The sequence below is a fragment of the Actinia tenebrosa genome, unplaced genomic scaffold (genome assembly GCF_029948245.1).
Source record: "Actinia tenebrosa isolate PJP-AT-01 unplaced genomic scaffold, QUT_ActTen_1.0 PGA_scaffold3__52_contigs__length_22856419, whole genome shotgun sequence".
NCBI lineage: Eukaryota > Metazoa > Cnidaria > Anthozoa > Actiniaria > Actiniidae > Actinia > Actinia tenebrosa.
Window position 1 is genome coordinate 5,084,016 of NW_028292580.1, and position 20,575 is coordinate 5,104,590.

Sequence of the window (20,575 nt, forward strand, 5' to 3'; positions counted from 1 at the left end):
TATCAGTTTCAGACCATTTTTTATTCCCTTGATAAGAGGTTTCTTTGTTTCTCATAATGCTCGAGATGATTAATATGAATTAATATGAATAAAGAATCGAACACTGTCACCCCTGTATATCACCTCCTTCTCGAAGGAGGTGGCCTTCACAGACACATATTCCAGACACAGAGGTTGCCGCTCCCAATCATTCCCACCAACTAACCAGAGCTAAGGAACACAGAAGCTCGCATCACTTATAACACCCTATGTATTTTCCCTGACAATATATATACCTTCATCATCTTCAATAATAATGGTGGAGTCATCCGCTTCTCATTGAGGCTCCTACTTTCCTTGACAAATACCTGGAATGAAAAGAATTAAATGGGAAGTAACTAGGTTTAACTTACAATTTACCTTAATTTCAAAGTCTTAAATCTTGTACCACTCTATGGAGCCTGACACTGTTTAAACTTTAGAAATTAAGCCTAAAAGTACCATGTTTTGTTTTATAATGAGGACGAGGACAAGGAGTTTAATTGATTCCATTACGGTATATGGTAAATTTCAGTTAAGCATGAAAATTATCTTCATCATCCTCGGAATCTTCTTCGGTTTCTTGCAGCTCAACATCTTCATCAGGACTTAAAACAGTGAAATTTGACATTGCCATGTGTGCTTCCACTAGTGACACTTTATCCTTCATTTTTTCAGCTCTTGCTGTTAACTTGTCATAATCTAGATATTTATCAAGCTCACTCAATCGAAGAGAGCATATTTTTCTGGTTTCAAATAGTTCTTTCCACTTATAATCACCATATGCTTTAAGTTCCATTTCTCTCTTCTTAATATTAATATTAATATTTCATCAGATCTAAATGTTCTAGGTGTAATACATATTTACGCACAAGACACTCAGGAACAATGTATTTCCTAGAGAACTCTTTGATCTGCTCTTCTTCTGAAGATGTCAGCTCTCCCATTTGATATAGGTCTTTTATCCTTGCACGAGGCTGAAAGTCATCTACATCTCTCAAAACTCCGTCAGGCTTTGTAGTCGGTGTTTTACTTGCAGGAAGGTAGTGGAAGCCCTCTTTTGAAGAGTCTGGATACGGTCGAGGAACTGGTGAAGTAGAAGGACCTGACCAAGACTGGCAGATGTCACACAGTGGCGAGGTGAGACTCTCACAACAACCTTTGACATACTCGATATGAAGCTCTCCTATTTTACAGTGTTTCTGAAAGAAACATTCAATATAGCTATAATAGCCTTGACCAGGTGACTTGGAGTTCGCAGCTTTTGATTTGCTGGCAATGTATTGTTCTAAATATTGTTTATCCCAAAAGAACTGATTCTTTACAGTTGGAGTGACAGTGCAGGATAAAAAACCTCTTGGTGCTGGCTCCCCATCCACTCTGTTTGCCAATTCAGCAGCAGCCCTCCAAGCATTTCGCTCCATTCTTTCAGCTTCAAGTTCCACGTATTCTTGAAGTGTCAGAGCTTCTATTTCATTCTCTGTCATTCCTTCGAATCTCTTATGGTACTCCCAATCCAGTGTCTCTCCAGTTGCTAATGCCTCTCCAATTGCTGCATTGGTACGTTCTGCATCATTTTGTCCACTGTCTCCTCTTGATCTATGGATACGTACCAGTTGGTCTAGCTCATGAATGAGAATTCTTTCAACTAATCGATATTGTACAGCACCGTTATTGCACCCAACAGCTGGTCCTGCATCAGTGAGCTCTAGGACTCTTGGTTTTACAGTTGGCAATTTAATTTTGTTGAATTTATTCAGAATATCTTCACATTCTTTAACAACAGCTTGATACTCCATCCAAAGCTGTTGTCCAGTATTGGTGTTTGCACTTAAAATTTTGAAGTGAGATATTATTGTAGACAGTTGGCTTTCAACGTTAGCAGGTAGTGTAGCTGTTTCCATAGTAATCAGCGTATTCAGCAATTATTTGATTGACAAGAGATTAACTTAATCTCTTAGCGTTCTACCCTTTTAATTCAGTATAGTGTAACACTCGTTTGAAGTAAGACGAACTTTCGGGATTAATATCTTTATGTAATTGTTTTAACTGACCCGCCAACGTTGGTAAGTCCTCAACCTTATTGTATTTCTTTTAATCTGTAGCACAACTGATTACTTTGTTGTGTATTTCACCTTGTGAATCATTTTCCCATAAGTAACAACAATTGTAAACAGAGCAATAGGCTAACTATAGATAATCCTTATTTTAGTTGACCAGATCATTACCAGATTCAATAGTGCAAGAATAAAAAGGATTTGCGTACTCAACTATGGCAGTGGTTTCTTTTTGATACGATATTATTGAGAAATCCCGTACAGTCAACAACGAGGGAATCCACCGAGAGATAAGTCAATAAGTGATTCTATATTCACCAACGATTCCTTTGTGAAACTGTGAAACTCTAAATGTGAAACTCTTATAGTTAATGTGAAATAACTGCCGTTTTAAAGTAAACGTTGCATAATGTTGGAACCAGAGAAAGAAACTACGAAGGAAAGCACGACCACAGAAATATGCGAAGCACGATCGGAATGTCGCTTGCGAACACGTACCGAAAAGGGTCTTGAAATGGACTTACAAAACGCAAAAAAGAAGAGAACCAAGGCAGGAAAGGATCTTAATAAACGAATACAGGATTCTTATGAATTACTGAGAATTCCTTCTGATCTTGTAAAGCTTACCGCCAGTATTGACGGTCTAGAAATGGAAATGAATAGATTCAGAGCTATTAACGACCAAGTGCTTGACCTCTTGATAAAGATGGGTGATGATAAAGATAACAAAGACGACGGTCAATTTACAACGCTGTGGGAGTCCTCCCTGGAGTGTATGGCCGACTTAAAAACAAAGAAAAAGGAGTTAGAGTTCGAGAGATCGGAGATGCTATCACAGAGATCTTCTAAGAGGAGCAGTCGTTCATCGAGAACGTCGAGATCTAACGCCCTATCGATCGCAAAACAAGCTATAATCGAAGCCACGACGCTAAAAGAGAAAATGAGAAGCTTGCAGAGACGACAGGAAATTGACAGGCAAAAAGACGAATTAAAACGACAACAAAGAGAACTACAACGCCTTGAAGAAGAGGAGGAGCTCCGAGGAGAGTTAAACGCCGCAGAAGCCATCAAAGGATTACTCAGTAAAGACGCCGAGGACGAGAAAACTGAAGCTGGGAAGGGAGAGATAGCCATCCCCACAGCAATACAAGACCCGTGGGATATCTCCCAGCTTAGTCAATACACCACCAACAAACGTGACGTATCCGACGTCATTAATCCTGTTACCAAAGAAGTCACGCCACCCACCAAGAAAACAGAATATGAACACACAGGAAACCCAGCAGCTGGAGTTAAAGGGCAGTACACAGGAAACCCAGCTGCCGAAGTTAAGAAGTCGTACACAGGAAACCCAGCAGCTGAAGTCAAAACGCTGTACACAGGAAACCCAACTGAGGAAGCCAAAGCAAAGGAACCATTACACATAGGGCGTCCAAGTCAACGCGAAACGGATGAAATAGACCTAGGAGCAATTCTGGAGAAAAACGGATCGACAGGAATACAAGCGAGACTCCAACCCATAAGGAACCCTCGTATGAGTGGAATTATCGATCCGGCCACACCCCAATTTAGAGCCAGCTCCACTCCAGCGACGTCTTACACCTCGCCACCAATGGACATCTCCTGGCAGCTTCAGTCCATCCAAAGAGAAAGCACCGAAATCCAGAGACAGCAAGTCCATCTCCTGAAGCGTCTCATGCTACCAGCGCCAAAACCACCAATCTTCCAAGGCGACATACTAGAATATCCAAAGTGGGAGAGTGCTTTCGAGGCTCTGATAGAAGAAGACGGCGACCCAAGTCGTAAGCTTTACTACCTCGGGCAGTATACAGGGGGAGCAGCCCAAAGAACCATCAATGGGCTGCTCGGACTTCGCACGGAAGATGCCTATACTCGTGCCAGGAAGATGTTGAAAGAACGCTATGGCAATCCATATAGAATCTACGAAGAATACAGAAAGAAGCTGTTCAGTTGGCCAACCTGCAAATCGGGGATGGAACTCCAAGAGCTAAGTGACTTCCTTGTGATGACGCAAGAAACCATGAAAACAGTTGGTTACTTAAAGGAGCTTAATAGCCTCATGTTCATTCGTCAGCTCGCTACAAGACTGCCAGCTTACTATTGCAACAGGTGGAGGGAGAGCGCCAAGAGGATTGAAGCCAAGAAGAGCGAGTATACATTCAATGACCTTGTGGAGTTCGTTCAGGATGCCGCCTCTGATGCAACACATCCAGTGTTCTCTTTAGAATCACTATCAGCTACGAAGAAAGAACTAGACACGAACAAAGAAAAGGGCGGTTACCTAGCAGGACGAAACGCCCTAAGGAATGAAACCAAACGTTCACAAGGATCGACTTTCGCTACTTCCGTTTCAAGACACGAGATCACAAAAGAAAGGGCAAACAACTCATCGAACAACTCGTATGTGCGCATGTGCCCCCTCTGCGATAAGCCTCACGAACTCGAGCGCTGTAAAATCTTTCTTGAAAAGTCGCCAAAGGAAAGAGTGGAGGTCTGCAAGTCGAAAGGCGTCTGTTTCGCATGCCTTACGAAAGGGCACATGGCAAGACGCTGCAGGAAGAAGGCCGAATGCGGTGTTTGCGAGAAATCACACGCAACCCTGCTCCACTTTGATACTAAAGTTGATGCAAGTAAACCAGCCTCAGAGACAGCTAAAGCAACCAACCACTGTATCAAGGTCTGTCACCTGAATGACTGCAACAACGCCAGGACCTCCATGATAGTCCCCGTTTGGGTATATCACCAAGATAACGAGGATCGTAAGGTAGAAATGTATGCCGTTTTGGATGACCAGAGCGACACATGTTTCATCACAGACGACGCCTGCTCTCAACTATCCTTGTCTGGTCCGGAAATAACATTGGAGCTAGGAACAATGCATTCCGTCGAAAATATCTTGACAAGAAAAATCGAAGGACTGGTTGTCTCTCGCCAGGACGGAGAAGTTAACATACCTCTTCCAAGAGCGTACTCAAGGAATCAGATACCTGCTAGACGCGAACAGATACCAAGACCGGAGATCTCAAGGGGGTGGAAACACCTCGAACCAATAGCGGACCAGATACCACCATACAGAGAAGAACTAAAGATCGGCCTCCTAGTTGGCAACAACTGTGTTCGCGCTATCAAGCCAAGACAAGTTGTCCCTGGGAATGCAACTGACCCGTACGCTATGCGCACAGCTCTCGGCTGGGGTGTCATAGGCGCAGAGGTGGTAGGAAGTGATTGCGAAGAAGGCAGCGTTAGATGTCACTATGTCGCGACTAAGAGGATGGATACGGACCACGGGACGTCTTTCCTTATCCCGCAGCCCCCATCTCACAAGGAGGTTATGACCCCTCTTGCCGTGAAAAGGATGTTCGAGCACGAGTTCCCTGAAATGCAATGCTCCGACAAGTCATTATCACAAGAAGATATAAGGTTTATGAAGATGATGACCGAGCAGATCCACAAAACCGAGGACGGCCACTATGAGATGCCGCTACCATTAAGAGTAGACGGCCTGAGTCTTCCCTGCAACCGAAGGCTCGCAGAGGTACGCTTGAATCAACTGAAGACCCGTTTCGACAAGGATCCAAAGTATAAGCAAGATTACGTCACCTTCGTCGAGGACATGTTAGCAAAGGGCTATGCAGAAGAGGCACCGAACCACTACGAAAGGGTATGGTACGTACCTCATCACGGTGTCTACCATGCGAAGAAGCCAGACAAAATAAGAGTCGTTTTCGACTGCTCAGCCAGGTACGAGGGCCACTCTCTGAATCAACATCTACTCCAAGGCCCCGACTTAACGAACACTCTTGCGGGCGTACTATGTCGGTTCCGTCAAGAGTCAGTATGCTTCGCCTGCGATATCGAAGGTATGTTCTGTCAAGTTCGCGTAAATGAAGAACAGCGCGACCTCCTTCGATTCCTATTCTGGGATAAGGGAAACACGAGTTCCACTCCGAAGGAGTACCGCATGAGAGTCCATCTCTTCGGTGCTACGTCTTCGCCCGGATGTGCCAACCTAGCCTTAAAGAAGACAGCTGACGACAATGCACAAGGCCACGAGAACGCCGCTAAGTTCTTGAAGACAAACTTCTATGTAGATGACGGACTCATGTCCACCGCTACGGCCGCCGAAGCCGTGTCACTCATCAAAGATGCCCGTGAGATGTGCGCAAAGGGAGGCTTCAAACTTCACAAGTTTGTATCCAATAGTAAAGAAGTTCTAGAGTCAGTGCCAGTCGATGACAGGGCGAAAGGAGTTAAGGAACTCAACTTGGATCAAGATGCTCTACCCATCGAGAGAGTACTTGGTGTGGAATGGTGCGTAGAAAATGACACTTTTCAGTTTAGAGTTCATCTGAAGGATAAGCCCCTAACAAGAAGAGGAATCCTGTCTACAGTTAGTTCCATCTACGACCCTCTAGGTTTCGCCGCCCCATTCATGCTTCGAGGCAAGAAGATACTCCAGTTATTGTGCAAGGAAGGCGTGGGATGGGACGATGACATACCAGGCTCGTTGCGACATGAATGGCAGCTGTGGAGGGAAGAACTGCCCTTACTAGAGAAGATGAATATTCCCCGATGCCACAAGTCGGATGGATTTGAATCTCCCAAGATAGTTGAGCTGCACCACTTCTCTGACGCCAGCGTTGACGGCTACGGCCAGTGTTCCTACTTACGTCTGGTGAACGAGAAGGACGAAGTTCATTGTTCATTCGTCGTGGGGAAAGCTCGCGTATCGCCACTGAAACCAGTAACGATACCTCGTATGGAGCTTGCTGCAGCAGTAACGTCGGTAAAGGTCAGCCAAATGCTTCACAAGGAACTGACGTTACCAGTCGACAAGGAGGTATTTTGGACAGACAGCCAAGTAGTCAAGGCCTACATTAATAACGAAGCGCGTCGTTTCCACACGTACGTAGCGAACCGCGTGCAGCAAATAAGAGACCACACAGACCCTACCCAATGGAAGTACGTGGAAGGTAGGAGCAACCCAGCGGACGACGCCTCCCGCGGCCTGAGTCCAAGAAGTCTTTTACGGACTTCAAGATGGTTGCAAGGACCTTCCTTTCTATGGGAGCTCCAAGAGAAATGGCAAGACTTCACCAACGACACGTACGAGATATCAGCAGATGATAAAGAGGTTAAGAAGTCGTCCGCATTTTCCACAGTCGTGAAGGAATGTTCAACACTAACGAAGAGACTTGGCTACTTCTCGGACTGGTTTCGAGCCAAACGAGCCGTGGCCAACTGCCTGAAATACTTGAGGATTCTGAGGTACCGAGTTCAGAAGAAGTCCACTCCAACGAGTACTATGCAACCAATAGGCACAACCCCTACAATTGTAGAGCTCCAGGAAGCAGAGCGTATTATCTTGAGAGAAGTTCAGCAGGATGCCTATGTCACAGAGATGAAAGAGCTATCAACTGGTAGGGAGAACCCCACCAACGGCAGCAGAGCTGAACAGCGCGAACTGAAAAGAAAGTCAGACCTGTATCGCCTCGATCCCTTTATCGATCAACATGGCATTCTGAGAGTCGGTGGCAGAATCAAAAACGCGAGTATCGACTTCGGGCTCAAACATCCTGTTATAGTTCCCAAGGACAATCATATTTCATACCTTATCGCTAAGAACTGCCACGAGTCAACCAAACACCAGGGAAGAGGCCTAACCCTGAACGAGATACGTTCCTCCGGCTACTGGATAGTCACTGGTGGCCCGATGGTCTCAAAGCTGATCCACGATTGCGTTACCTGCAGAAAGCTGAGAGCATCAGGGCAAGAACAGAAGATGGCTAACCTGCCGAGCGATAGACTGGAGCCGACACCCCCATTCACCTATTGTGCTGTGGACTATTTTGGTCCCTGGATCATTAAAGAAGGGCGCAAAGAACTTAAGCGTTACGGCGTACTGTTTACCTGTCTTTTCTCCAGAGCGATCCACCTCGAGACAGCCAACAGTCTAGACACCAGCTCATTCATCAACGCTCTAAGACGATTTATATGCCGCCGTGGTCCAGTCCGACAACTCCGCAGTGATAGAGGGACTAATTTTATTGGCGCGCGCAGAGAGCTACAAGAAACCTTGACTGAGATGGATCATGAGGCTGTGAAGAAAGAACTGCTGAAGTCCAATTGCGATTGGATTGAAATGAAGTTCAATGTCCCATCCGCAAGCCACATGGGCGGCGTCTGGGAACGTCAGATAAGAACGGTGCGAAGCGTTCTATCAGCCTTACTCTCCAACTGTGGCAGTCAGCTAAATGATGAAGCTCTTCGCACATTCATGTGTGAGGCCGAAGCCGTAGTCAACGGACGGCCCCTGACGGTAGACGGTAGAACCGCGCCGATAGAAGCTCTCACACCGAACCACTTCCTAACGATGAAGAGCAAGGTCATACTACCACCCCCAGGGAATTTCCAAGAGGCTGACCTCTACTCCAGGAAGTGGTGGCGACGAGTCCAGCATCTAACCAACGAATTCTGGACTCGATGGAGGAAAGAATATTTACTGTCTCTCCAGGAACGGCAAAAGTGGACGCGTCAACGACGCAACATGGAACCTGATGACATCGTTCTGATCAAGGACGACGATAGTCCCCGCAACCAATGGCGCCTATCCAGAATAACAGAAGTAATCCGTGACGACGACGGGCTTGTGAGAAAGGTGAAGCTGCTCGTTGGTAGCCCCAACCTATCACCACGCGGCAAAAGAAATGGACAGCTATCTGTCTTGGAAAGACCTATCCAGAAGTTAGTGCTATTGCTTCAGAAATAAGAAAACAGCAGACCGGGAATCCCCGTCGAGGAGCCAACCAAGTAACCAGCGCAAGCCACGGTGGTGTCCACAAAAGCCGACATCATAGTATAGGATAGGGACTTTATAGAGGACTCATGTTTTCTTTTCTTTTCTTTTCTTTTCTTTTCTTTCATTTACATATTATAATTGGTTACGGTTTATATGTTTAAAGAACTTTGATGATTTAGGTATTTTTTGTAAATTGTTACCAATTTAGGGGAGCCATGTAGCTGTTTCCATAGTAATCAGCGTATTCAGCAATTATTTGATTGACAAGAGATTAACTTAATCTCTTAGCGTTCTACCCTTTTAATTCAGTATAGTGTAACACTCGTTTGAAGTAAGACGAACTTTCGGGATTAATATCTTTATGTAATTGTTTTAACTGACCCGCCAACGTTGGTAAGTCCTCAACCTTATTGTATTTCTTTTAATCTGTAGCACAACTGATTACTTTGTTGTGTATTTCACCTTGTGAATCATTTTCCCATAAGTAACAACAATTGTAAACAGAGCAATAGGCTAACTATAGATAATCCTTATTTTAGTTGACCAGATCATTACCAGATTCAATAGTGCAAGAATAAAAAGGATTTGCGTACTCAACTATGGCAGTGGTTTCTTTTTGATACGATATTATTGAGAAATCCCGTACAGGTAGCCTTATTTCTTCCGTTGTCATTTTGAAGGGATTTGCCATTTCTGCTGCTCTTTCAAGATATCCTACAGTATGAAGCAATCGTTCTTTCTCATATGTTCTATAAGGACAGTCCTGATTGGTAGTTACTGCCATTACATCTTCTTGAGTGGTAGTCAAGGCAAAGTGCATTATCTTATCTTTAATTCTTGCCCAATAACCATGAAACTCAATTGAGAAAGGAGTCGGGTCTGGCACTTCATAAAGATCTGGCCTTTGCGATCGCAATTCCATGTCCTCTGATGCCCACACGCTTCCACTGCGTCCAACCTGAGCCTTTGGTATCATGAAAACAGAGCTCTCATCTTCACTCATGACAAAAGTTAGTTTCTTGTCAACACTCGTGGGCTCTTTCGTAAAGATACGATGTGTTGACGGAGTGACATATACTTCTTTATTCACCCAGTCATACTTTGGTAACTCTCGAGCTAAGTTATCATCAGATGGCTGGAATATACCACCACTTCTAACATCTCTCAATCCAATTGATGTACCTGGTCGGAAATATGCTTTGTCATCAATACTTTTAATGAAGCATATTTTCTTTCTTCATCATCAAGACAAAGACTTTCTATAGCATTTCTTACATGTGCACGCTGATAGTGAGTGAGTTCATTCTCACTGTCCTCACACAGTGCGAAATCCTCAATTTAAGTCAACGGAAAGCTGATGGAATCGTAAGGATAAGTTAACGTTTCCGTTGCTTATTCATTTGTATAAGTTGACGTAAACGTGTCGTAATCTCATGTTTCCGTTTTACCGTAAACTACGGAAACGCACTAAAAACCGCACTCTGTTTCCGTTGAGTTTAAGTCATCTGAAACTCAAGTATACGAGTAACGTATACTCATGTTTTGGTAGCTTATACTCATGAATAAGAGACTTATACTCATAATAAGAAAGGCTTATATACGCATCAATAAGAGCCGTATTGATTTTTTATCAAGCCGCTACTTTTCATGATTGTGTGGTTTATATACTTCAATTCACTATTCACTTTACTATTCACTTCATTCATATCCTCACGCAACTGCTGCAATCCGTATTTAGACATTTATCCACGAGGGGATTTAAAAAAAAAAATTTATTGCATTTCATTTTATATATAAATATTACAATTGTATAAATTAATAGTCAATCAATAATGCAATAACTACTTTAGATTTAGCGATAACAACAAATCAAGCTTACAAATTATAGAAATCAAGGTTGAAAGCGAAAGAAATAATAAACAAATACGCGATATAAGTACAAATTGCATTAAAGAAAAAATGAACAAAAAAAAATAAAAAAAATAAAGGAATCACAAAAGCAAAGTATGCAAGGAGAAAAACGGACAATTCAATGCTGATGAATGGGCACTGAGTTTAGCTTCTCTTATATAGTGTATGTCTTCTTAATTATGACAACATACTCTGACATACTTAAAGTATAAACATCAAAAGCGTGGATCATAAACAGTAATGTATAGTTATATTTTATGCCAATTATTTGACTAAACCATTTAATTATTTGACTGTGGACATTTAGTAATTTGAAGATCGCGTCCTGCTGTCGAATGTTTTTTCACTTCGTAATTATTTTGTTTTTTATATTTTAATTTGTACCATTTGTACTAAATAGTGAAAAATTTTGCAAGCTTTTAGGGTTTGTACATGTACTCTAATACGATAGAAACAATACAATAGAGCGATATCACATAAGCAATGTTTACATGCAAATGAGCTGCCCTGTGAAATAGCATGCTAATGAAGTGTGCACATGCTGTTTGCACTACTGAGCTTGTGACTTTTATGGCCGAGAGACGTGTTGAACTTTTCTAACAAAAATGATAATGAACAAAAAACGGCTTTACACTGCTATATTCAATTTTGTTTAAGTCCTTGAAGCACAGCAATATTTTTTGGATGTCGTGAATAATAAAAATTGCACCATGCATAGTATAGGTGGGAAAACAGTCCGATATTCACTACTGTTTAAAAATGAGATATGCGTGAATCATACAATTTTCACCGTATTAGAAAACAGTTCAAGTCCTATCGATCTTTAGTTTGTCAAAAATAATATTTCCAATACAAGGCAATTGTTGTAATGTTTTAGCTTACAAAACTCATCTGGTTCACTTCATTATCATGCTATTTCACTGGGCAGCTCATTTGCATGTAAAACATTGCTTATGTGATATCGCTTTTATACAATCGTAAAGGAGAAGACAAATCTGACTTCATTCACTTCATTCATTGCCTTCTCTGGCTGCCCAAGAAGGTATTTTCTTAGGCTTTGTGCGATTCGATTTCTCAGTTGCAATGATGGTCCTGGAACTAAGCCGTTTTTGCGCCGCTGTTAGATTCTTTTTGATATGATCATCAATCGCTTTTTTGATGTTATGCAATCGCGATCTTTCCCAGGACAGCCTACGAGTCTTTCAAGGCTTGGGACCTGGGCCAGCTTCCACTTCCTCATCGTCACAGCTCTCCTCGCTTGACATGCACTCAAGTGCGAATGGCCCCTCTATTATCTCTTTTGCTTTTTCCCTGTCGCCGGTAGACAGCTCAACGGAAGCAAGAGCTTTTCTTCGTCTTTCAAGTTTCTGTCAAAGGAAGTATAGAACTATGTATTATTAAATATCAGCGGTGTTTTCAGGTAAGACGAAGGGAAAACATCTGATGGCACTCATTTACCCGTTTTTTTCGTTGTTGTTGTCGTAGGTTATTCCTATGCTCCATAAACTTCTGGTTTTTCCGTCTTGTTTGATCGTCCCTCAGGGATTTCCAGTGCCGGTGAATAGAATCTGAACATATTATGAACAGCAACTGTAAGATTTACAATTGAAACACATATATATCGATAATTGTTAAAACTTCGCTGGATCCAATGCATTATACTGCAAATTAAATTGGCATTGACCCTCAGTGCATTGCAGTTGAGTAGGATTCTATTGGAGTTTGAAATGGACAATGTTTCGGCAGATATAAACACTTTCAAAAGTTTTGATTTTTTTAGACCATAATGATAAAAGTAATTTAGGTTCGCGCGGAGTTAAAAATAGGGATTTCTTATCTGAGGGCAAGGAGATGTGCTTTTTAATTCATAGCGTCTTGTTTGCACTGCATATTTTCAAGTACCTTGAACAGAATTGTACAACTCGATACAAATATAAACATTAAATTAACCTTTTAAAGCGGATTTCTTCCAAGTACCATCTCCGTACAGACCTCTCACTTCTTTTCTAAGTTTTCGCGAGGTGTCCCTGTTGCTATCAGAGAAAAATCTAGGGGGAAAAGTACACGGAAAGACAAGAGAACAGAATTCAGCACAAAACATGCAGGCAACGTAAAGAATGAAAATGCACAGATGACTTACCGGAATCGTCGATGCTGTTCTGCCATTCAAAGACGGCTGAACTGCACCGACTAGCTTTCCGCTCAATGACGGATGGCCTGTCGAATGAGACAAACTATGCAATCTATTGATGCCTACATACACATGCTCTTCAATTAAAATGTCTCAATGCTGTTCTGCCATTCAGAGACGGCTAAACTGCACCGACTAGCTTTCCGCTCAAAGACGGATGGCCTGTCGAATGAGACAAACTATGCAATCTATTGATGCCTACATACACATGCTCTTCAATTAAAATGTCTCAATGCTGTTCTGCCATTCAAAGACGGCTAAACTGCACCGACTAGCTTTCCGCTCAAAGACGGATGGCCTGTCGAATGAGACAAACTATGCAATCTATTGATGCCTACATACACATGCTCTTCAATTAAAATGTCTCAATGCTGTTCTGCCATTCAAAGACGGCTAAACTGCACCGATTAGCTTTCCGCTCAAAGACGGATGGCCTGTCGAATGAGACAAACTATGCAATCTATTGATGCCTACATACACATGCTCTTCAATTAAAATGTCTCAATGCTGTTCTGCCATTCAAAGACGGCTAAACTGCACCGACTAGCTTTCCGCTCAAAGACGGATGGCCTGTCGAATGAGACGAACTAACTTATTTCATATGATTTGTTGAAAACGGTACTATACCCTTATTGAAAGCTCCATTCACTAAAGTCAGCATTCTTTAAGAGCTGACGGTACACTTTGTGTACTGCTTTCTAAAAAATAAAAAAATAAAAAATTGAATGACATAATATAGGAATAAACACCTTTTTTTGTTTTGGGACAAAACTCGCTTAGTTTTACGCTGAAAAATGTACGAGATGGTATACACTCTAGCGTGATATGCAATATTTTATTTTCAAGAAAGGCGTTCGTACTGTCAAATATATGTCACATCCATGATAGTGACTTTGCAAAGATGCAAAAATTATTATTATGTTTTTGGTAAGCCTCTTGGCAAAGAAATAGATTTTAAATTCCTTTCATCGCATGTCCGACGAGACTAAAACCTCATTTCATTCCAAATATTCGACATGAAAAATCATATTTTCGTTACGTTAGTAACAACAATCAGTGTGATCTTAAACTTTGCAGTCTTTTTGATGTCAAAAATTTGATATCAAACTGATTTTCTCGAAGACAAAAGAAAATTAACGTGATATAGATATTATGACATTAATCTTGTTGAAGTGATGAAAGACCGTGTAACAGTCGTCCGTAGGTAATTGACCACAGGAAACCCAAGTATAAATACTCTATTCTCTAGGTTGACATGATTATATTTGTACGCCAGTCATAAGAACTATGGTTTTTACTGTACTGTTTGATTGTAATGATTTCTATAGCCTTTCAAGATTTTCTAGGCCCGAATTGATGTCAAACATTGATTACTATTGACTTTAGTGTGTTCATAATGTATGCGCAATTGAAACGGCTACTGATTAATGCACTGCATAAATTATAGATCTTAAAAAGCGCGCGAAATTTACCCAAGTAAGCACATTTTAATTATAATCTAAAATAAACTCACTTTCCTCCTTAGCATATGTATCAATCGCAGAAATATAGACTGCATGCAAGATAACCAATAAATTAGTCCTTCCACTAAGTATTGCAACAATTTAATTTACTTACAGAGCAGTCATGGTCGATGTTTTGCTTCTTGCTTGTTGTTTGCCTTCGCGATCATTGATCTTCTATTCTCGATTCTTTGAGGGCTTTCATCTCTCCTTTTAGCAATTCCACCTCTCTCCGTAGTTCTTCAACAGTTGTTTCATCCTCAAGGCCAATCATTTTGACGAAAGATAGTTTTAGTACAGAGAAATATATTTAGAAGCACGAATAAGATATTACCGGTACGTTGGTCCGAAACAACTGCATTTCCCGCCTTTTCTCGACGTTTGACGTCATCGGTTGTTAGAGGGTGGTACACAATTCCGGATTGAAATAATGCCCAATTACCCTATGCGTTCTCAGATGATTTACTAGTGTTATCATGAAACCAGTCAAGAAATGCACGCGTTCAAAGGAGAAACGGTCACTGCGCCGAAAAAATTTAAGGAAAAAGCAGGCGTTGCGACGTGTACAGGAGAAGACAGCTGTCGTACAAAAGAAATCTTCAGAAAACATCAGTACACATCAAAGCGCACTGGATACAGTACAAGAGAGTGAAGACAGCGTGGTATCCACAGCAAATAGTACTACACATCAAACGGGTAAAAAAATCAAACCCGACAAAGGTTTTGTTCTCAATCCGAACAATAGCCGTTTATTGGGTTCTACTTACGCAGGAAAGGTTTTGTTGGCAGCTAGACCAGAAATTGGACAATCATCGGCAAAGCTGAAGAGAAACTTCCGTTTGAATGAACCTCATCCTACTCAGCCAAACCCCACAAAGCCAACATCTTCGCTGATCAGCCCACGTCCGACAGAATCATTGAACCCCACATTGTTACAAGAATGTGCCTTTGATTTAAACTTTATATCTGTGAATTTGAACATTATTTTCTGTGAATTTAAACTTGTTGATTTGAATCCAAACCGATTTTATTTGTGAATTTAAACTTTTGGATTTGAATTTAAACTTTTGGATTTGAATTTAAACTTTTGGATTTGAATTTAAACTTTTGGATTTGAATTTAAATTTTTGGATTTGAATTTAAACTCTTGTATATTTAATCTTACTGGGGCGAGCTGCTCGGCCAGAGCACTGCCTCGTTGTCAAGTAGAGTTCCCGCCATCTTGGATTTTTATACCACGTTCATTATGGCTCATGATGTTGAGCACTTTTTGAGGTCTATATTAGACCGATCTGAGGCATTGATCAATCAAAGTGGAAGTAAAAATGATTCCTTTCTGAGTGACTTGTTGGCTCATGTGGAATTAGTCGGAAAGGCAGTGGAATTTCTGCATGAAATACGTCATGTGTCGCATATAGATTCTGAAGATTTGGAGAGATGGAGAGAGTTGGAGCAAGTTTATTCTGACATTGAAAAGGAATTTATGAATATGTACAATAAGTGGTATGAAGAATCTACGAAGAGTACTTTAAGTAAGCTAGACGTGTCTATTGTATCCAGTGGAAGACCAGGTAGGCCTGGTTATCATATCCCCAAAGAAGTCTTAGAAGAACTACGTGGGCTTAATTTCTCATGGATTAAGATATCGAGAATGTTTGGAGTGTCACGATGGACTATCATGCGCAGGGTGGAGGAGTACAACTTGACTACTCTACAGAAATTTACCAATATCTCTGATAATGACATTGATGGTATTATAAAAGAATACATTTCACGCCATGGTTCCACCACAGGTGAACCATTTATGTCTGGATATTTTCAATCGCTTGGTTTACATGTTCAGAGAAGCAGAATAAGAGCTGCCTTAAATAGGGTGGATCCACATAATACACTGTTAAGGTGGGGTACTGTTGTTTCAAGGAGGAAGTACTTTGTACCATGGCCAAACTCATTATGGCATATAGATGGTCATCACTCCCTCATTAGATGGAAATTTGTAATCCATGGTTGTTGTGATGGCAAGTCAAGGAAGGTGATGTTTTTGAGGTGCAGCACAAATAACTTAGCTGAGACAGTGCTAAAAAATTTCAAAGAAGGCATTGCAAACAACAGCGGCATATGGCCTTCACGCATCAGAGTAGATTATGGTGTTGAAAATGTTTCAGTGTGTGATGAAATGGTTTCCCACTGGGGTGAAGGTCGGCATAGTTTTATTGCTGGGTCCTCTACAAGCAATCAACGCATAGAGAGACTATGGCGAGATGTATTTAGATGCGTCTGTCACTTCTTTTACTACACCTTTTATGCAATGGAAATGAGTGGAATTTTAAACATTGAAAACCCCATTCATGTGTTTGCTTTACACTTGGTTTTTACAAGCAGAATCAACCAAGCCCTCGATGATTTCGTTACTATGTTCAACAATCATAGATTATCATCAGAACATAATTGGACTCCAAATCAAATATGGGTTAATGGAATCCAAGATGATAGCCATCCATTAAATTTAAATAATGGTTGGGATGATTCAGTTGTTGACCAATTTTATGGTGAAGACCCAGGTGGTCCACGTCCACAGTCAGGTGATGACGATGGTGTTGTCGTGGAACCTGTTGAAATACCCAACAGACATGAAATAACAAACTATGTCCTGAGTCAAGTAACAGTGGATAATCCATCAAGCCATGCTGGGATTGATATTTACTGTCAAGTTCTACAGCTTATAGTCCACAAACTTGAAGATTATGGGAATATTTGATTTCTCAGACATGTGTAAATACAGACATAGCAAACAAATATGTTTAAACTGAACAAGATGCAAACTATGTGGTGGGTAAACTTAGAATTTACCAAAAGTACATAAATTGCTTGTAAAAACAACTAGATAACCTATAATATCAAATTGAGAATATAATTTAAATTTTTACAAAATGATAGAGAAAATTGATTCAAAATATTATTTATAGATCAAACAATAAGTGTTTTTCGCACTTGTAATAACATGAGATAACAATCTAAACAATCTATGAACATGAACTCTTTGTTGAAGTCTTAAAGGGGCTTAAATGTTTGCCTAAAATTAAAAGACATTTGAAATTGAGCATATTTCTCATACAGTGCCAAAATGTGTATTGGCAAAGGCCATGTCATAAACTTCAAAGAGGCTTGTACTGCTTGGTAGCTTTGACTGCAATGACCCAATAGGCAACTGCAGAACATTTGTGCACGTTTGTGCTGTAGGTATGTATTGGTATGGTACTGATTCCAGTGCACCGTCATCCTGTAGATAAAACAAAAAAATGGAAAGGAACACATGTGAAAACTTGCATGTGACATGTGCTAAATTCTAACCCCCTTAACTTAGCTGTGAAATTTCAAAATGATACCCGCTATCTAAGTTTTGAAAAACAACCATAAAATAATATACATGTATATGTAATTATATGGAATAAATAAATGACCTTTTTACTTGTAAAAATTCAATGACTCCCTCCCTGATTCATACAGCTCCCCCTCCTAAAAATGAATGCTCTCTTACTGTGTTGAGTTTCAATATTCATTTGCACAGTTGAAGAGGACAGTGGTACAACTAAATTTAGTATGCTGTATGTATCTCTGAAGGATACTGTTTTCCTTACCTTTGCAAACCTTATACATGGGGAGATAACAAACCCAAGGACTGGTTCTTCTGAAGCCCCTGTGACAAATATTAGAATTGACTCCAGAGTAACTGGTGCTCTACGCCCGCTTCCAGTTTCTCGCACATACTTAACAAATAAGGTATACACTTCCTTTTCCCGTATAAGTGCTGTGGACCCTTCTTCAGAAAACTCTGGGGTTAGTAGATGAAGTAGGATCTTTGGTGTCAGCTGCTTCTTGCGTGGGCGTAGCAGCTGGAGAACAGTTGGGAAACACTGAAAAATGTGAGACAAACCACATGTGTTTAACCCCCGTTGGATATTGGCAATGCACTCATTACTTGATAGTGTTGCTAGTTGCTCAATGACATCTGATGGCATGTAAGTTGGTAGTTGACCATTTTGAAGTAGGGCAACTGCAATCATTATTCCCACAAAATAGTAGTCATCTGCCAAATGCACTCGAAGGCCACTGTCAAAATACTTCTCCTTTATGGCATTGTTTACTAAGCGTATCCATTCTTTCCTTGGACCTCCTAGATCTCTTGCTTTCTCACCCATAAAATCTACCTCAAACGTTAAGTTGAAACTTTCAACTGAGGACAACTCTGAAAAAGTAGTTTCTAAAATGTTGTGTCTGTCAACACAGATGGAATTTGTCACTCCATCATGTGAATCCGATTCGCTCACTGCATCAATTACTCTACCTTTTACCAGCTCCTTTTGCAGAAATCTGAGGATCTCTACAGGGTCAGCCAGTCCTTGTTCTATGATGACATTCACAAGGGGATCCAATGGTTTTGGCTCTTTCTCATGGATTTCAGATCCTAAGGCAGGTGCAATATCATAAGGAGGCTTCTGAGGAGCAGGAATTTCTTGAACCTCTTCATCTTTCTCATTCTCTGCAGTTTTCGTGTTATCTTCTTTTGAAATCTTTGGTTTCTTATCCAAGCACGTCTCCGACTCAAATACAGATTTTGCGAAAACTTCGTCATTTTCTGAATCAGAGTCATAAACGAATCGGTAGGCATCTTTGACTTTCAAATACAATAATCCTTGACCAGCCATTTTCTTAACAACGGGGTAATTGTATTCCGTTCCACGCCCCATCTGAAGGGTTGATATCGCCTTGTGCCGTACCTTTACAAAATCGAAATTATTTTCCCCAAGTAGAGGATATTTTTCTTTTAAAGACTCCGCGATCTTTCTTCTAATTTCTCTTTCATCATCATCCTCCACCAGCATCAACATACCCGAAGCTATAATGGAGTCCCATTTCAAATGTTGAGACTCGTCATCTTCATCATCAAAACATCGTAATAAAGCGAACTCTAGCGCCTTTTTCTCTTTCTTAGGCTTTTCTCTAGCTTGCTTAGTACGATCATAGTTGCCTCCAGAGGCTGCTCGCAATCTTTCTGGACGATTTAATCTCCTGCACAAACCAGAAGAAGAACTTTCACGAAGCATGCTACTAGCTCGTCTCAAAGTTTCTTGAATTGTTGACGAAGTGGGTCTAGGAGTAGATGGGTCGGTAAGTTGCGTGGACGTTTCAGAGTTATTTGAAAGTAGGGCTGAAGCTTCGTTCAGTAGCTTGGAAACTTTCTTCTTTACTTCATCCTCCATATTCCTTTTTAATCATGAAAAGCAGCCGTATTATAAAAGCAAAGCAATACGAAATGAACGTGGTATAAAAATCCAAGATGGCAGGAACTCTACTTGACAACGAGGCAGTGCTCTGGCCGAGCAGCTCGCCCCAGTAAGTTTAAATATACAAAAGTTTAAATTCAAATCCAAAAGTTTAAATTCAAATCCAAAAGTTTAAATTCAAATCCAAAAGTTTAAATTCAAATCCAAAAGTTTAAATTCAAATCCAAAAGTTTAAATTCAAATCCAAAAGTTTAAATTCAAATCCAAAAGTTTAAATTCAAATCCAAAAGTTTAAATTCACAAATAAAATCGGTTTGGATTCAAATCAACAAGTTTAAATTCACAGAAAATAATGTTCAAATTCACAGATATAAAGTTTAAATCAAAGGCACATCAAGAGGATTAAATATTGCTACAAACAGGCAGCCATATACGGGTAAGGTAGGGCTTCAAATTGTAACGAATTGTTACATCGTAGATTAGATTTCTTTTACATATCAGACACCCTACAACCACAGGTGAACAATACTGATATCATTCCAGCTCCAGCTACAGACCACTCGGCAATAACTCTTAGCTTGAAACCTCTGCTGTAAAGCAATCGTGGCCATTGTGTGCTCTGTAAATGAGATACTTATCTAGTTTGTCAGTTGTTGTTTTATACTTAGCAAAGGCGTCGTCGAAGCAGTGACCAGAGGAGTTCATACTTTGTTTAACCTTGTTCTTGATATAGTTGATCTTGCTAGGGGCCATGGCTGAGGCCACACTCAGAACATCATCTAAGTCTAAGT

The 20,575-nt window shown here is 40.9% G+C and overlaps 4 protein-coding genes across 4 annotated transcripts; 2 read left to right on the forward strand and 2 right to left on the reverse strand.

Annotated features, from left to right (window-relative positions):
• Positions 1-1,913: 1,913 nt before the first annotated feature.
• Positions 1,914-8,865, forward strand: LOC148908137 (uncharacterized). The gene is made up of 2 exons (XM_089035788.1): positions 1,914-2,084; positions 2,231-8,865. Exon 2 carries the CDS (start codon positions 2,485-2,487, stop codon positions 8,863-8,865), a length of 6,381 nt encoding a protein of 2,126 aa, XP_088891914.1. The 5' UTR covers positions 1,914-2,084; positions 2,231-2,484.
• A 3,143-nt stretch (positions 8,866-12,008) lies between these two features.
• LOC148908138 (uncharacterized) lies at positions 12,009-12,972 on the reverse strand. Its single transcript, XM_089035789.1, has 4 exons — positions 12,947-12,972; positions 12,784-12,854; positions 12,265-12,374; positions 12,009-12,173 (listed from the first exon to the last, which is right to left on the reverse strand). The coding sequence occupies exons 1-4, from the start codon at positions 12,970-12,972 to the stop codon at positions 12,009-12,011; spliced, it is 372 nt and encodes a 123-aa protein (XP_088891915.1).
• A 2,684-nt stretch (positions 12,973-15,656) lies between these two features.
• Positions 15,657-17,476, forward strand: LOC148908139 (uncharacterized). The gene has a single exon (XM_089035450.1). It carries the CDS (start codon positions 15,746-15,748, stop codon positions 17,255-17,257), a length of 1,512 nt encoding a protein of 503 aa, XP_088891576.1. The 5' UTR covers positions 15,657-15,745; the 3' UTR covers positions 17,258-17,476.
• Positions 17,477-17,492: 16 nt separating this feature from the next.
• LOC148908140 (uncharacterized) lies at positions 17,493-19,831 on the reverse strand. The gene is made up of 2 exons (XM_089035449.1): positions 18,138-19,831; positions 17,493-17,779 (listed from the first exon to the last, which is right to left on the reverse strand). The coding sequence occupies exons 1-2, from the start codon at positions 19,758-19,760 to the stop codon at positions 17,609-17,611; spliced, it is 1,794 nt and encodes a 597-aa protein (XP_088891575.1). The 5' UTR covers positions 19,761-19,831; the 3' UTR covers positions 17,493-17,608.
• Positions 19,832-20,575: the final 744 nt, after the last annotated feature.

Excerpts from the sequence above, each read along its gene's own strand:
- LOC148908137 (XM_089035788.1), top strand. The coding sequence starts at position 2,485 with ATGTTGGAACCAGAGAAAGAAACTACGAAGGAAAGCACGACCACAGAA.
- LOC148908138 (XM_089035789.1), bottom strand. The coding sequence starts at position 12,972 with ATGGCAGAACAGCATCGACGATTCCG. Across the intron at positions 12,855-12,946 it reads GAACAGCATCGACGATTCCG|ATTTTTCTCTGATAGCAACA; the intron begins GTAAGTCATCTG and ends TTTTCCCCCTAG. Across the intron at positions 12,174-12,264 it reads AACAACAACGAAAAAAACGG|AAACTTGAAAGACGAAGAAA; the intron begins GTAAATGAGTGC and ends TTCCTTTGACAG.
- LOC148908139 (XM_089035450.1), top strand. The coding sequence starts at position 15,746 with ATGGCTCATGATGTTGAGCACTTTTTGAGGTCTATATTAGACCGATCT.
- LOC148908140 (XM_089035449.1), bottom strand. The coding sequence starts at position 19,760 with ATGGAGGATGAAGTAAAGAAGAAAGTTTCCAAGCTACTGAACGAAGCT. Across the intron at positions 17,780-18,137 it reads CATGTATAAGGTTTGCAAAG|GATGACGGTGCACTGGAATC; the intron begins GTAAGGAAAACA and ends TTTTATCTACAG.